Source organism: Camelus dromedarius, chromosome 3, assembly GCF_036321535.1.
Source record: "Camelus dromedarius isolate mCamDro1 chromosome 3, mCamDro1.pat, whole genome shotgun sequence".
Lineage (NCBI taxonomy): Eukaryota > Metazoa > Chordata > Mammalia > Artiodactyla > Camelidae > Camelus > Camelus dromedarius.
This window is the reverse complement of record NC_087438.1, coordinates 109,561,301-109,579,082: the sequence shown is the minus strand read 5'-3', so window position 1 is coordinate 109,579,082 and position 17,782 is coordinate 109,561,301. Positions and strand designations below refer to the sequence as shown.

The 17,782-nt window shown below is 39.1% G+C and overlaps 1 protein-coding gene across 4 annotated transcripts in view; it reads left to right on the top strand.

Moving 5' to 3' along the window:
* GEMIN5 (gem nuclear organelle associated protein 5) overlaps positions 1-17,782 on the top strand; it is a 39,746-nt gene that overhangs the window by 15,579 nt on the left and 6,385 nt on the right. For 2 of the 4 annotated variants that reach the window (XM_010987260.3, XM_010987259.3), the window contains exons 12-24: positions 707-780; positions 1,412-1,593; positions 4,848-4,987; positions 6,002-6,173; positions 8,243-8,470; positions 9,905-10,018; positions 10,401-10,523; positions 11,643-11,738; positions 12,141-12,278; positions 13,279-13,426; positions 15,023-15,142; positions 15,675-15,885; positions 17,369-17,620. In XM_010987260.3, the coding sequence (XP_010985562.3) occupies positions 707-780; positions 1,412-1,593; positions 4,848-4,987; positions 6,002-6,173; positions 8,243-8,470; positions 9,905-10,018; positions 10,401-10,523; positions 11,643-11,738; positions 12,141-12,278; positions 13,279-13,426; positions 15,023-15,142; positions 15,675-15,885; positions 17,369-17,620 (1,998 nt within the window). Of the gene's footprint in view, positions 1-706; positions 781-1,411; positions 1,594-4,847; positions 4,988-6,001; positions 6,174-8,242; positions 8,471-9,904; positions 10,019-10,400; positions 10,524-11,639; positions 11,739-12,140; positions 12,279-13,278; positions 13,427-15,022; positions 15,143-15,674; positions 15,886-17,368; positions 17,621-17,782 lie in introns of all 4 variants that reach the window. The other 2 variants (XM_031449404.2, XM_010987258.3) reach the window with 1 other exon arrangement.

Sequence of the window (17,782 nt, the reverse complement as noted above, 5' to 3'; positions counted from 1 at the left end):
GTCATCATTTTTGTATGGCTAGCATAAAATTAACATTTAATCATAAACTGAATTGTTTTCATTGACTATATCCTTCATCGTCTTAAACATTATGTGAATGTTAACATTCAACAATGAATGAAAGAGACAAAATTCCTGTTCCTAACAAGCTTTTTGGTTTTGTGGCAGTTAAATATATGGATTGGAAGTTCATACAAGGAGTTTGGGCTAGAAATAGGAATTTGGAATCTCTTTACGTGAATGGTAGCTAAAGACTCTATGGGCATGTATGAGGTGGTCTGAAGAGAAATCAGAAAAGAAGAAACCCCAAGCAGCCTTGGGGAACACAAAACAAAAAGTTAGGAAAAAAGAAAAATCCTGGACAAGAAACAGAAAGGATAGGAAGAAAACAAGGGTAGTGTGTATGACTTCTGTTAAGGTGACTATGACCCCCATATTATCAAAGCCAGTGGACATGATTCATGCTTTACTGTGGGATAAAAATCACTTAAATTAAGTTCTTTTCGCATCATTAGACACTGTAGACGTTTAGTATTTACTGGCCTCTTTTGGCGAATTATGTAGATTATTTATAAGAATGGCTGTTGTATAATTAGAACATTTTTAAACTAGGAATTTTTTTTCTCACACTGTCATCACTGATTCGTAAGATGTGTGGTGAGAGGAACAATGTTTTCAGTCAAGATTGGTTTGTTTTGCTTTCTAGTACAAATTGCCAGTACACACAGAGATCAGCTGGAAAGCAGATGGCAAAATCATGGCTCTTGGCAATGAAGATGGGTATGTGTTTGTTTTTTTTCAAAAACAAAAAAACTTGGTAATTGCACATGTATTTGATCACAGGCGAGTGCTGTCTGTAATGTCAGTTGGGGAAGCATATTTGTATTTGATATTCTGACTTATCCTTGACATCCTTAAATGACTCAGGAGCTCTCTGCATCTTTAAGAACTGCAAAATAGGTTAAATTTTTTCAGCTCAAAGAAAATGTGTTTGCCTATTCTGTGTTTTGGTTATTGTATGCTTCCAGAATGCTCATCTCCTGAATTTAACTGCCTAAACCTCCCTTCATTTCTTTAAAGTAAGCCTAAACAGAAATGCTTTTTAGGCGTGCCCTTTCCAGTGTTGATCATAGTAACACAGTCCTCATTGGTTTATTAATTCTTTTAGCTTCTCCCTAGCACCATTTATTGTAAGACACAACTTTCCAGAGATTGTTGAGATTTTTTTAAGCTGTTTGAAAGAGCCACCTTTGTACCTGTTTCTTTGCAGGAGAGTGACCTTTGCAATTTAGATAATGTTATCCTCTTCATGTCACCTTTCTTTGATTGATGGACTGAGGGAGACACCTGTTTATACTGGACTGTAATTTGAGCATCCATCTTTCTTATGTTGGTGTGTTTCTTATTCCAGATCAATAGAAATATTCAGGGTTCCTAACTTGAAACTGATCTGCACCATCCAGCAGCATCACAAGCTTGTGAATACTATTAGCTGGCATCATGAGCACGGCAGCCAGCCAGAGCTGAGCTATCTGATGGCCTCTGGGTCCAACAATGCAGTCATTTATGTGCACAACCTGCAGACTGTCATAGGTAACTTTGGTTTCTTTCCATACTGGGGGTGGTATATGTGTTCAGCTACTTTTTGTTCAGTCTCTGTACCTTTCTCCTTTCTTTTTGCTATTAAAATAAATACCATTCTTAATAATTTTGTCTTTCAAGAGTCATGTATCCACCTTATTTAGAATACAACAAAAATTTCAAACGTGACAAAAATGTTTACTTAGAAAGTGAAAAGTTCTTCCCACAGTCACATCCCTCAGTAATAACCAGTGTGATTACTTTGCTGCATGTTTTCTCCAGATTTTTTTAAGGATAGTTATTGCCAAGTCACTCTTCAAAAAGACTGCGCCAGTCTATACCCCATTCCATCAGTGTTTGAGTATTTGATGCACATAACACACACCCCATTCCCATGTGTGACGACATTTAATTCTCACAATCCTAGGAGGTAAGTTTTGTTATCCTCATTTTCCTGATGAAATTGAGGCCCAGGAAGGCTAGCTCCCTTCCTTAAGTCCCACAGCTAGCATATAATAACGCCTAGACTCACGACCCACACTGACTAACGGCAGAGTCTGCATGTGTTCTGGTAACTACTGGTCCCTGCCTGGTAGCTTGATCTTTTTCATATTTTCATAAGGAGTCAAACTTCTCTGAACCTCCTCAGCATCTAGAAGAACATGAATGGCCAGAAAAGCCTTTTTTTTTTTTTAATGTGAAGGGAAGTACAATTACTTTTTTCCTAATATGAAGAAATTATAATGTGACACTAACCTGTTGTCAAAGTGCTACAGAGTATGGGCTGTCAACCATGGTGAAAACAGCTGACATCTTAAACTTCTATAGCACTAATTTCCAGTAGTTTCCTGAGAATCCTTATTTGTAACAAAAACTTTTTGATTCTAGCAATGACTCTCTCAAGTTAAAAGTAATATGGAGAAGCTATTAATGTATACACAGACTTTTCTAACAATAAATAGTAGGCAGTTTGTAATTAATGACCATATACATTAGAAAGCTCATCCTGGTCCTATGATTATTATTGGGATTCCAAATTAAACATCTGCTTTGGCAAAGGGCATTAACTTAATTTTTTTAATTGAAGTATAGTTGATTTACAATATTATGTTAGTTCCAAGTATACAACACAGTGATTTTAATATTTTTATAGATTATATACACTTACAGTAATTATAAAGTAATGTGTATTTCCCTGTGCTGTACAGTCTATCCTTTCTGTTTATTTTATATAGTAGTTTGTATCTCTCAATCCTCTTCCCCTATCTTGCCCCCACCTTCCCTCTCCCCACTGATAACTACTAGTTTGTTCTCCGTATCTATGAGTCTGTTCCCGTTTTATTATATTAATTTGTTTTATTTTTAGATTCTACATATAAGTGAAAACATAAAGCATTTCTTTTTCTGTCTGACTTATTTTACTAAGCATGATACCCTCTAGGTCTGTCCACATTGTTGCAAATGGCAGAATTAACTTCTTTCTTATGCCTGAGTATTCCATTGTGTATATATACACCACATCTTCTTTATCCATTCACCTGTTGGTGAACACTTATGTTGCTTCCATGTTTTGGCTATTGTAAGTAATGCTGCCATTAACATTGGAGTGCATGTATCTTTTCAAATTAGTATTTTTGTTTTCTTCGGATACATACCCAGGAGTGGAACTGCTGGGTCTACTTTTAGTTTTTTGAGGACCCTCCATACTGTTTTCCACAGTGGCTGCACCAGTTTACATTCCTACCAATAGTGTACTAAGATTATTTTTTTCTCCACATCCTTGCCAGCATGTGGCGTGTGTTCTTTTTCATGATAGCTAACATGTGTGAGGTTGTATCTCATTGTTGTTTTTATTTGCATTTCTCTGATGATTAGTGATGTTGAGCATCTTTTCATGTTCCTGTTGGCCATCTGTACTTCTTGTTTGGAAATGTCTGTTCATCTATTCAGGTCTTCTGACCATTTTTTCATTGGTTTGTTTTTTGGGTTTGGGTTCTTGATTGTTTTTTGTTGTTGTTGTTTTGACATTGAATTGTATGAACTGTTTATATATTTTGGATATTAACTTATTGGTCGTATCATTTGCAAATATTTTCTCCCATTCTATAGATCTTTTCATTTTGTCAGTGGTTTCCTTTGCTTTGCAAAACCTTTTACGTTTGAGTCCCATTTCCTTATTTTTGCTTTTGTTTCTTTTGCCTTAAGGAACACATCCAAAAAATACTGCTATGATTTATGTCAAAAAGTGTTCTCTTCTAGGAGTTTTATGGCTTCAGGTCTTACATTTAGTTCTTTAATCCATTTTGAGTTTATTTTTGTATATGCTGTGAGAAAAGGTTCTAAATTAATTCTTCCACATGTAGCTGTCCAGTTGTCCCAGCACCACTTATTGAAGAGCATTAACTTAATTATTAAGAGCAGTGCAGGTATTTGGTGTAATGCTATCATCCTAGTTTGTTTTTCATTTCATGTCTACTGAAAAATAGAAAATGGCCAGAGTCTATTTCATTTTATTTTTACCTTCTTATATTTAAATAATTCAGACCTAGAGGAAAGTTGCAAGAATAGTACAGAGAACTTCCATATTACCCTTTCACAGAGTCAACAAAAACATTCTGTCATATTTGCTTTGTTCTATGTGTGTATATGTACGCATTTTTTCCAAGCTGTTTGTGTCCCCATATCACTTAATATTTATGTATTTTGGAAAAATTAGGATACTCCCTTACATAACCACAATTCCATTGTAAACTTCAGTTAATTGAATACAATAGTTTGATCTACCATCCTTAATTCTAGTTTTTTCAACTGATCCAGTATTGTCTTTCATATCTAGAACAGTCTCTCACCCTTTTTTTTTTTTATCTTACTTTATTTTTTTTTTTTTTGAAGAGTACTGGCCAGTTATTTTGTAGATGTCCCCTCAACTTGATTTGGTCTCATACTTTCTCACAAGCAGATTCAGGTTACACATTTTTAGCTAGAGTACCATATACGTGATGCTACCTCCCTCTTGGTATCACATCCAAAGGTATCATTCTCATTTTGACGCCTTTTAGAAAGAAAGGATGATAGTTAACATTTCTTGCATCAACCTCATGTACCAGGCACTGTGAATGTGCCCACACTAAACAGTATTGCCCACTGAAAGTTACACAGAAAAGCACACGGCAAAATCTTCATTCCTGCCATGTTCCTTCATACCCTCCTTTATGTCTTTCTGTTGTTGTTAGTGGTAGAAATGACATCGTTCTCTTGTCTTTTAGAGAGCAATTCTGAATCTCCGGTGACCATTACAGAGCCCTACCGGACCCTCTCAGGGCACACAGCCAAGATTACCAGTCTGGCATGGAGCCCACATCATGATGGAAGGCTGGTATCTGCTTCCTATGATGGTACAGCTCAGGTACTGTTGCATCCTTGATTCTGTGGGTTCTTCACTATGTACTTTAACTTAAACTGGTTCCTCTTTTCCCCTAGTTTTGGGTGTACTCCTTCCCTCACCATTATCTTGAATGGAAGGAGATTTTCTGAGCTCTAAAGGGCATTTTAGTTTATTCCACCTATGTAGGCCCTTGGCAAGCTAAGATTGTTTTTTGGTTTTTTTATTGTTTTACTTAGATGAAAGGATAAGTATTGATAGGAACTAGCTAAATTCTAATACTTTTAAAGATTTCATTCTGACTTACTGTCATTATGATGGACTAAAGTTGATGTGAAAAGTACTCTCCCCTATTCCAATACAGAATGGTAACAATAAATTATGAAAACAATTTCTAATAATAAATTGTTAAGTCAGAAATCTCCAAATTCTAAAAAATAAAGATGAGATGCCAAGCCAGAGATATAAGGTGAGTTTCGGATATCAGAACCAGAATAGACTTTAGGAGCTGGGGATCTAATTATCTGTGATGGATGTCTGTTTCAGTGTTCAGTGATAATTAGCTTTGTGCACAGAGCTAAGAGCCATGAAGGGCTGCCTTTTGTGAAATGGAGACTGGAGTAATTCAGGAAACTGATCATTTGCCCAGGGACATGGGGACAAAAGAATCAACTGTAAGAAATTAGAATCCTAAGAATGCATCACATATGTAGGAGTAGGCTCTCAATTAGAATTCTCTTCACAGTATCAGAATCCCCAGCCCCAAAATTAATGTACAATATTGGTTCAGGACAGTGAAATCCATAGGGTACCACTGAAGCTCACTGAAAGTCATCCCCATGGGAATGCTTCTACATCCCAGAGCACATAAGCCTCCAACAGGAAAAGCATTCTTGAAACTGAACTCCTAAGAGAAAATTACAAATCACAAGAGGAAATAAGAGTACAATAGATTTCTCAAAGTTTTTTCCAAAAGCTTGCCCCACCCAAAAAAAAAAAAATAGACCATTTATTCTCCTGTGTGACTTTTGGTTTTAGGTGTGGGATACTCTCCAGGAAGAGCCTCTATGCAATTTCCGAGGACATCGAGGTCGACTGTTTTGTGTGGTGTGGTCCCCACTGGATCCAGACTGCATCTACTCAGGGGCAGATGACTTCTGTGTGTACAAATGGCTCACTTCCATGCAAGAACATTCCCGGCCTCCTCAAGGTCAGTTAGAAGGTGGAGCCCATAAAGGCTTGCCTAATTCCTTTTCTCTCTCCTTCAGTAACTGAGTTGATCAGGGAGTCAAGCAAGGAAGACACTTATGCTGGGCAGCAGAAGAGTATGGTAAGGGTTGGGAGCCTAAGCACGGATGGCAGCCATGAGGGGCCTGAGGACAACACCCAGAGTAACAAGTATCCCTAGCGCCCACATCGTGCATTCTAAATGCCATTCCCCCTTAAAAGGGACCGGCCAGGGCTCCTCGGAGAAATGGCTGGTTCCAGATTAGCTTAGGAAAAATACGAGGTAAGCCTGCAGTGTCATCTTATGCCACAAAAAAGAAGGCACTCAAAGAACTAAGCTACCTCAAAATGACAAGTCAGCCTGAAGGGGCTGGCTTCCCAAATGTGGGACAGTTTGAACTTGAAAACAGTTAACAGGAGAATTCCATTTCTGGCTACAAAAGATTAACTGGTAGCAGATTTGCCCACCTACCACAAATAGCTAGAAAACTAGACAGTGTATAAACACCAGAAATGTTCCCAAAGAAATGAAATGATGTATCCACAGAAAGACTTGTAAAAGCTTTATCTGTAATTGCCACAAACTGGAAACAAACTAAGTATATATTAGCTGGTAAGTAAACTGTGGTATATCCATATGGTAGAACTCTACTCAGCAATAATATAGAGTATGAAATATAAATCATGTGAAATTCTTAAGTAGGCAAAACAAAGTAATTGCCTAGGGCTTGGGGACAGGGTTTGTCGTACTACAAAAAGGCATGAGGGAACATTCTGAAGTAATAAAAACATTTTATTTTATTTATGGTCGAGGGTTACCTGACTACACCTTTGTCTAAACTCATAAAAGTGTTAAAAAATGAGTATATTTTCTTGTATTAAATTATACCTCAATAGAGATGACTTTAAAAAAGCAAAGGATAAATAACTTGTAAAACAAAAAATAAGTAACAGTGATATATTAAGGATCTTGTGGTGGCTCACAGTGAAAGAGAATGTGACAATGAATGTATGTATGTTCATGTATAACTGAAAAATTGTGCTCTACACTGGAATTTGACACAACATTGTAAAATGACTATAACTAAATTTTTAAAATGTTTAAAAAAAACAGTAATACATTAAAACATAAAATAGGAATCCATGAGTCCATACTGATAAAAATAAATGGAGGTATAAATAAATGGGGAGAAGCAAAAGCTCTTTACAGTAGAATGCCAACTAATGTAGAATGAATGATGAAAGAGAAAACTGCCATTTGGCAGTCACCAGAGTTACAATTTTTAGTCATGAAACCTCAATGGATAGTAAAATTAGTGAATGCAAATACTTAGTAATTATAAAAGGGAAACAGTTTTCTAAGGGAGAAACCCTCCCAAGCCCCATAATCAAAGTACATAACCAAATAATGAGACAAATGGAAATTATGTGCTACTTCATAGGTTGCACTGAGGTGAGAAGAGAGCCTCACTTCTGTGTATTACAGCTGAAAATGCATAACCAAAATCTAATCACGAAAAACATAATGCAGTCCCAGATCGAGGGAAATTTGACAAAACAACTATCCTGTAATCTTCCAGAGTTTCTATTCCTGCAAGTCAAAGGAAACTGAGCCTGTTTCAGGCTAAAGGAAACTAGAGAAACACAACAAGCCAGTGCAATGTGTAATCCTGGATTGATTCCTTTTGCTATAAAAGACATTCTTGGTACAACTGGCAGAACTTGAATGACATATGTGAATTAGGTAGTAGTCATGTGTCATGGTTAATTTCCTGATTTTAATGGCAATGCTGTGGTGATGTAGGAGAATTCCCTGTTTGTAGGATACACACTGAAGTATTCAGGGGTAATTGGGCATCGTGTTTATAGTTAATGAAATACCAAAAGGTTTTGGTTTGGTTAATATTTTGATAATATAAGAATTCATGGGAGGGAAGGGATAGGGTAAAAATGTTACCAAAAAGAGTACAAAGCTTTTGGAGATTATCCCCTAATCTTTTAACCAAGAATACATATTTTAATATATCCTTTTCTTAACTGCGATTCCTATAGGCAAGAAAAGTATTGAATTAGAGAAAAAAAGGCTCTCTCAGCCTAAGCCAAAACCAAAAAAGAAGAAAAAGCCCACCTCGAGAGTGCCTATAAAGCAGGAATTGTGTGACCGGAATGAAGACGAGGGCGTGAAAGAGAGCTCGGGCCCTGTTGAGAACGGCGTGTCGGACCAGGAGACCGAGGAGGAAGCCCGGGAGCCAGAGCTACCCTGTGCTGTCACCTCAGCCGGTATATGGCCAGATCCCACGTTTCACTCACTCCCTAGGACTTAACAGTCACAGCCAGGAAACTAGGCCAGGTCCTTGCTCAGTGTGAAACTTCTCTACCTCTGACCTCGTTTTCCCAGCTCCTTAACTTAGGTGGTGTCCTTTGTGCCCTCAGAAGCTGCATTAGTTTTTTTAAAAGATTTATTTAAGCCTCAAAATAATACCTTTGAAATATTAAGGGGCCTCTAATGGATGACTGGGATGGAAATAGTGAAGTTCTATAAAGAAAACTTCTCATCAACGTGGGCAGGGTAAGACCGTGGGACAAAGTGAAGCTAAGGCAGTGTGTACATAGAAACTTCCATGGGGAAAACTTAACAATGTGACCGTATCTGCCACGTTCATTGAAAGAAACCACCGCCCCTTACAAATGTCTGACCTGGAAGCTACCACCACCACTTTGGGAACTTGGAAGTTCTCGTTCCTCCTACTTGGATTTGTACCTGTTTTTTTTTCCTGGAAAATAACTATGAAATGTGATTAGGTTCTTCCAGTCTGTTAAGCTATAGTGTTAGTTCTCAGATTTCTCACAAAACAAGTTTTTTAGGGTCCCATCACTAATTTCTAATAATGAGATTTGAAAAGAAAAAAGTGTAACTGGATAAAGTTTTAGCACTTTACTTCTTTTATATATTTGCCTTAAAGCTCTGGTGCCTGCTACTTGTTAAAATGAATGATTAAATACTAAACAATATAAATGGAATGACTCACGTTTAATTCCAAAACAACATTTTGATGTGACAATTTAAAATGGCCAAAATAAATGGTACAGAGGCATCCCTGACCGTCTCCATCCCAAGAGATGGCCATTGGGACCCATGGTTTGGGTAAATAAAGATCTAAAAGCTTAATGGATTTATTTTTTAGACTCATCAGAATACATCTTTATCACAGAATGGCTGCATAAAATGTCCTTTACCCCTATAAGTCAGCAACTTGTTTTTTTGTTTTTTAAGTTCATGGTTGTGTACAACTCAGGACTGTGACTCCATATCCCATACACTTACTATTTGTAAAGTTGTTACTTACTTGTGTAATTAAATATGCAGTTAGTACTCTGTCATCACCTAACTATGTAAGAAGTCCTTTGCCACTGGAGCCAAGTGTGGAAACTCTTGGGCCCATGGTATAAAGCTGTGGAGGCTAGAAGCTTATAACTTTTCCTTAGGTCAATTAGTCAGAGTTCTAAGTAATAAACTTAGATCCCCCAGAACACAGTTTGTGAGGTGGAGAAAGGGAGGCTACCTGGGCCTCCTTCCTAAAGTGTTGTATCTCATTTTGGGGGTAATAGATAAAAATCGTATCTTTAAGCCTGGTATAGCTCTTAATTTTTAAAAAGAACTAGATTCCACATTGTTCTCATCCAAACTTTTTTTTCTTTTTCCCCATGGTGTAGTTTCTAAAGAACCAATTAGCTGCACTCCAGTTTCTGTAGGTTTTGAAAAGTCAAAAGTCACCATTAATAACAAAGTCACTTTACTGAAAAAGGAGCTACCTAAAGAGAAGTCAGGTTGGTATCTAATAATTAAAATATTTTGTTAAACCATCCTCACATATTACATGCAAAGGAAAACTCAGGAATGTATGGCTTTTGTTTTTGTTTCAGTTTTTAAATATTTTTAAGTGTTTTGGCTATGTTTACATTTGGGGTCTATTTTTAGTACTTGAGGAACTGTCATTTTGCAGTTGATGTTGCTTGTTCACAGGGACATGTTTGTGTGTATTGTGAACATTACACACACCTAATTTAATTTGAAAGCTTCTTTGTAAGAGTGGGAACTTTCTCTGCCTAGCAGTATCCCTCCAGTAGGTTACATTTACACAGTGGGCATTCAGTTTTGTGTTTCCGATCAGGTCCTTTTCAGACAGTCGGTACCCTTACTGTATTTCAGAAGCCTTAATGAAGAAGCGAAAAGCTCGTTCCATCCTTCCACTGAGTACGAGCCTGGACCACAGATCCAAAGAGGAGATTCATCAGGACTGTTTGGTGTTAGCCACTGCAAAACACTCCAAAGGTACAAAAAATACACTTTCTTGGCCCATCCATAGTCTTCTAGGAATTGGCACATAAGAGGTGCCAACAAAATAAATAAATGAATGAGTGGATGAATGAATAAATAAATAATTTTTTAAAAAACAGGTGCCAACAAATGTCCAAAATTGTTTTCTGTATTTCTGCATTCTTTCCCAAACATCATTGCCCTGCATCCCGCTGCCAGCCTCCCCATCCTGATCCACTGTCAGCATTCCCCAAGCCTGTGCGGTATAATACTCTGCTTTTCTGTTAAAAATCCAGTTGTTACCAGCCATCTGTAGGCTGGGGTTGGTATGATGGCTTAAACATCTCTGCATAAATCAGTTCCATCAGCTATTTTTCTCCAGTAAGCAATATCTACATGTAGCAAAAAATTATTTGCTTATTAGAAATATATCCATAATATGGCAGTTCCTTTAAAAATTTTTGATGGGAGTTTTTGGTTTTAATTTTTCAAAGGCCTCCTCTAATGCATGTTATTTTGATATCTGAACAACTTTATGTGTTGAAAAGGGATGTACATGGTAAAATGAAATTCAAACAGTATAAAAAGAAAGCAGATTTCCCTTCCACCCCGACCCTACTCTTCCATTTTTTCCCTGAAGCCACTCTACTATCAGATTACTCAGGTGGCTTTTTCAAAAAAAAAAAAAAATGAATAATGAATCCCTTTGTGGTAGATTCTGGTTTATAGAGGACGTTTCTTATTAGTTTTTTTGGTTTGTTTTTTTACTGCACTTAAATACACTGGGGTTGTTTTCTCTTTTTTTACTTAAATACACTGAATTTGGGGTTGGCTTTTTTACATTTCTCTTTCTTCCCCATATCTTTTTTTTTTTTTTTTTTTTTTTTTTTTTTTGAGCAAACTGCAAACTAAGCTGTCTCATTGGATTTTGCCCAAGCTGAGCCTAACAAAGTTTTTCATATTCGGCTATCTTTGTAACCAGCAGGGGTCTCTGTTACGGTTGAACAAGGGTACAAGATGCTTTTTCTCAGCGTCTGAAATGGGAATTCTAGGTGTACATTTGGAAGTAACTAGACAGAAAACAGTTACCTATGAAATCACTTCATCTGAATTTTTGTCTTTTTGAATTAGCAGAGCCAAATGAGGATGTGTCTGCTGATCTTGAGGAAAGATTTCACCTGGGGCTGTTCACAGACAGGGCTACCCTGTACAGAATGATTGAAGTTGAAGGTGAGGCAAGTCAGTCAACACAGTGCTGCCTTCCTTAACACTCTGTACCTGCCTCTTTTGTGGCTGCCGTCCTGTGGCTGGTAACTGTCGGTTTTACGTGTCAGCTACTAGGTTTGGGGCTCCCCTATTTGCATATTCACACCCCACCTCCCATCGTCGCAGGACCGTAAACATGCAGCGCTCACTCTGAGTGAGTGACAGTGCACGTGAAACTGAGTGGGTGGACAGGTGACTGAGTGGGCTGCATGCCGCATTGTGAACACTCTGGGAAGTGACTCACCCATCAGCCAGAGACTGCACATTCTAGGGGTTTGTTCCTCACTTCCGTCCTGCCTTTTTCTTAAGTCAGTGCAGACAGACATTTCTGAAACATCTTACAGATGTTATTTCTCCTCCAAACAGGAAAGGGGCACTTGGAAAATGGCCACCCTGAGTTATTTCACCAGCTCATGCTTTGGAAAGGAGATCTAAAAGGTGTTCTCCGGACTGCAGCAGAGAGAGGAGAGCTGACAGACAATCTAGTGGCTATGGCACCAGTGGGTATGTTCTTTTCAACAAAAACTCTGTCATTTCTAGGATATGTTGACTAAAGATAGATGTCATCCTGAAGGCCAGCTTGGCCATGTCTAATAATTAAAATGTATATCCCTTTGACTCAGCAGTGCTAATGTAGGAATTTTACTGTACCCACTCATGCAATATGACAAATAAACACAGACTGTCACTACAGCAATATTTATAATACAAAAGGTCACAAGAGCCTCCATGTCCATCAGCAAGAGACTGGTTAAATCCTGTATATCTGTACAGTAGAAGCTACTACAGAGAGCCCAAAATGAGGCAGCTGTGTGCACTCTGATGTAGAACAGAGCTCCAAAGAACAGTAAGTGAAAAGAATCAACGTGTAGAAGTACAACAGAATATTTATACATGTATGGTTATATATTCATAGACTATCGCTAAAAGTTTCAAAAGGAACTGGTAATAATGGTTGTCTCCAGGGAAAGGAATTTGGATAAGTTTGGGTGGGAGGGTACCAGGATAATAAGGAAATTTTTTATACCATACTCAGTTTTTTATCTTTTTATTCAAGTATGATAGGAGACAGAGAGATAGAAGTACACAGGTTATGAGTGTACTTGAGATTCACTAACTGAATACACCTTTGTAACCAGCACCCACAGCGAGAAACGTAGCATTACCATCACCTTAGACGCTTCTCTCATGCTCCCTTTCAGTCAATCTGCACACACTCCAACAACAGTAACCACTATCCTGACTTCCACACTCTTGTACTTTTGAAATCTGTACTGTTTTTTATGTATTACATAATCAAGAAACAATTTATATTTCATAACAGGCATAGGGAGAGGTAGGTGAAACAGATGACCTGTAGTGGCTGTTGAATTAGTGCCTAAATGTTCTGCTTAATGCAGTGACTGAAAACAAGGCATTTTCAACCCAAATTTTTTTTAACCTGCTTCTTATTTAACCACATTTTTGTTTCTTCCCTTCTTTCTATTTTTTTTTTTCTTTTAAGCTGGTTACCATGTGTGGGTATGGGCTGTGGAGGCTTTTGCCAAACAGCTGTGTTTCCAGGACCAGTATGTCAAGGCTGCCTCTCACCTGCTTTCTATCCACAAAGTGTACGAAGCTGTGGAGCTGCTCAAGTCAAACCATTTCTACAGGTCTGTATGGCCCGACAGTTGAACCACTAGTTGGATATAATGTGAAATTAAGCTACCTAACAACTCCACTTCGAAAGCCAGCATAAAACCTTTACTGTAATTAAACATCTCAAATGTACAGAAATATATGTACCATCTCTGGCTGGTCAAAGCTCAGATGTCTCCCAGCCCTGAGTGAGCTCTGGGAATTATTCGGCTTCAGTTCTCTGACTGTCCTTTGTCCAGCTGTAAAGGCTTTCCTACATGTGGGTGGCTTTTGATTAGCCAGACTCAGCAGGACCCCTAAGCACTGCCATAGAGCTCTCTCTCTGGACAGCTCCTTCCCTCCTGTCCTGCCCTGCAAATCCCAATCTGCTGAGGCTCTGCTGGGGTTCCCCCCTAGAAAAATGGCTTCAGGCAGAAAGCCAGGGCCATGAAAAGGCTCACATCCTTTGCTTCCTTCTCTCTGGGATGACAGTCCTGTGCTGCCTCGTGTCCAATATCTGAAAACAGTTGTTTCATACCTGTTTTGTCCAGTGTTTTAATTTTGTGACAGGAGGCTAGGTCTGGTCCTAGTTATTACTCCATTATGGCTGGAAGTGGAGGTCTCAGAATACGTACTACTTAAATATTACTCTGTCTCAATCACCTTAGTCTAAAACACTTTTATTCCAGTTCCAACTTTATGTTGGCTGCAACCAAGAAGTTGTATGTCATTTGGAAAATAGTAGTCCACTTAGTTATATAGGTCCTCCTCCAGATGTTAACATGTATCATTATAAAGTATCAAAAAAAAAATCACATTCCTTACTTGATCAGAAAAGACTTAAACTTCTGGGAAGCTGTCAGACTCATAGCTAAAATTCTAATTTTCACTCAAAAGCTCTAATTTTTATCATTGGCAGCAGTACTGTTAGTTGTTTTCTGTGAAATGACAGGCTTACTTTTGTTCACTTTTGAAAAAACATCTGCTAGATACTCAACACTGAGTAACTGTCATTTGTTATTAGTCATTCTTTCAAGTAGTAAGATTCCATCTAAAAAAAGCAGCTAGTTCAGCTTGCAGTTCATTTGTACAAGATTTTTCCTAGGACAACCATCGTACTTCGGAATGCTGCAAAAAACACAGAATATTCTTCCCATTTTGTCACACAAAGTAGTAACAAGCCATTGTAGGATTTAATGAAATTTATCATTTTTCCTGCTTTATCAAAAGCATTTACTTTTTTTTTTTAACTACAAGGGCCACTACCTTGATTCTTGCTCAGATGCCAGCAGTTTACCCAGCAATGCTTTTACACAATCAGTACAAATGTCAACACAGTAAGAAAAGGCACGTAACCTCTTGACATTATTATAAAAATAGTTTTGACCTCATGAACCCCTTGAAAGGGCCCTGGGGACTCCTGGGAATCCACAGACCACAGTTTAAGAACTGCTGACCTAGGTTAAGAATTGAGCGCAGTACATGGTTTTAACTTGCCATGTAATGTGGAAATCGTTTTTTTATGGAAGTTGGAACAGGACAGGCCACACAAAAGGGATGATTTATCCTATCCTGCAGCCTCTTACAGAGGAGCCTTTTCAAATTAGCTAATGACCTATTTTTGCCTCTAGGGAGGCTATTGCAGTTGCCAAGGCCCGGCTGCGCCCAGAGGACCCGATCCTGAAAGACCTGTACCTCAGCTGGGGGGCCGTCCTAGAAAAAGATGGCCATTATGCTTTAGCAGCCAAATGGTAAGTCTGAGAGAAACAGGAGCCACACCCAAGCATAGAAGAGCTTCTGCCAGGAAGAGCAGGGCAAGAACTGAAAGTATTAAGTTTAGAGGTGGAGGTAAAGTGACCAGCAAATTAAAAACCATATGTGTATTAAACCCAACTTCGTAAGACTCATCAGGATCTACCCAGTTGGTATTTATCTAAACCACCATAACTATGTAAGAAATCCTAGTTAGCAGACTCAAAAATTACACCTTTCTATAGGGAGGTCTTATATTATTAAATACGAAAAGCAGGAGGGAATGACTCCTCCACTTGGGTTCAACTCAGCAACTGTTGCAGTTCCTTTATTTCCTTAACCTGTATGATGCTATCTCTCCTTCTCCGTGATGCACTGGCCTCAGCCTGCACAGGGACAGCTAAAGGCAATGACATACCCGGGACCAAAGGAAGACATGCAAGACAAACTGGACAGAGAGAAACAATTTGACCCTCTGGGCGGCAGGAGTAGACCTGCTTATGACACTCTGAGTTTTCTTTTGTATTTTAGCTATTTAGGGGCCACTTCAGCTTATGATGCAGCCAAAGTTTTGTCAAAAAAGGGGGACGCGACATCACTTAGAACTGCTGCAGAGCTGGCTTCAATTGTAGGAGAGAATGAGTTGTCTGCTTCCCTGGCTCTCAGATGTGCCCAAGAGCTGCTTCTGGCCAGGAACTGGGTGGGAGCCCAGGAAGCCCTGCACCTTCACGAAAGTCTAAAGGTCAGTCTGTTACTGCCTTTTCCTGCTTTTAAGAGGGAAGAGCCCCTGATCCTTTTCCGAGTTAAATTCCAAGTGAGTTACCTGGTTTCACAAGCTGTACCAATTTGGCTGGTATCCTGAGAAGTGTCCATCAAGCCCCGGCCATACCACGGCTTGTCAGTTGCCGTGGTCAGAGTAAGAGATAATATGATCATTGACAGTAACTCCCACTGTTCAGCAGTTGAATGGACTAGTCCACTCAGCCCCTGGGTGTGTCTTCCCTGATGTCATCAGCACATCAGTGAAGAGAGAGAGGGTCTGCTCTGAAGACAGAGAGGGATTAGCTCTAACAGAAATCAGGGTGCTCTGCCTCGAGCAGCCCTCTTCAGCTATAAGCCATAACAAATCTGGAGTGAAATCAAAACATTTTGTTAAATATCTTGTTCACATCTGGTTAAAAATGAGTAACTTAACCACTGTCTTTTTTGACACATCAAAATAGAGATTATTTTAAAAGCTTCAGCACTCTCACCTAATTTCTAAAACATGCGTACATTGGGTCCATTTTAGAGAACTCTGCTTGCCAGATACTTTGTAAACTTTTTCAGTTCCACTTTGCCTAGTAGAGTAACTGGGGCTAAAGGCAGTTCTAGCTGAACAGTCAAAGCCCAGGAAAAATGTTAAGTAGATTTCTGGGAACTGCAAAATAAAAATGGAGGTGAAAGATAGTGTCACTTGGTAATTATTTATAAAATGACCAAATCTAGAGAAATTTTAACTTATCCACAACAACAAAAAAGTTTCCAGAATGGTTATTTAGCACTTCTAACTTTATGCTAAATATTGTTCTGACAAGGGCTATTTTGGCTATATGAAACAGAGACCATCCCAAGTTTAACTGAGAAAATATTGTAGGGTACACAAGGAATCTCATGGCAACTGAAAATCCAGCAAAAATAAAGATTTTTCTAGGCCTTTTCTCTGTGCTTCTGTTCTCTTCCAGCTGATTCCCTCTGCCAAACCTGCTTGGACATGGCCCCTAACCATTGCCCCAGCTCTCAGATCTCCACAGCTTGCGTACCCCGGGATCTTCTGCCCATTACGCTTTAGCTTCTTTATTCCCTAATCTGCGGCTTGGGCAGGAGGAAAGAACTGGATGAGTCCAGCTTATCTTTTCTCAAACTGGGCTATACAAGTCTTAGGTGGCTGGCCTGTGTGTGGCTAAATTTCAGTGAGTAGGGCTGTAGTTGGGGTTCCCTGGTATAAACATGGTTGCCTGCGCTCCAAGGGCTGTGGGTAGGAATCCCCTAAGTGGTACCCGGAACACTGGTCTATTAGTTCACTTCTTTTCCCCTCACACAAGACTCAACACTGGGCGGCAGTCCACTGAGGGGGTTCGGTTGCTGCAAATGCAAAGGGGGAGAATGTGAGAGATTAGAGAAAATTCTAGATAATTAAGCACTTCCCTGTGTAACAGTTCCTCTTCTTTGTTGTTGGGTTCCAGGGTCAGAGACTGGTGTTTTGCCTTCTTGAGCTACTGTCCAAGCACCTGGAGGAAAAGCAGCTTTTGGAGGTCAAAAGTTCCTCTTCTTACAATGCTTGGACCGCAGGCGGCGAAGGGCCCTTCGTGGAGAGAGTGACTGCGGTGTGGAAGACAGCCTTCAGCCTCGACTCCCCAGAGCAGTATCAGGCAGCAGTTCGGCAACTGCAGAGTGTCAAGTACCCCTCTGCTACAAGTAACACTCCCTCCAAACAGGTGCTCTCTCCGTGGGAGCTTCTGATATTAATCATTCAGTACTAAGACTTCTTTAATCCATGTCTAGTATAACACAGAAACCAGCAGAATGCCAGTCTGCATTTCAGAAAGACTAAGGCAGGCCAAGGAAACCTAGAAAGATCCCTTCAGACCAAGTAGAGC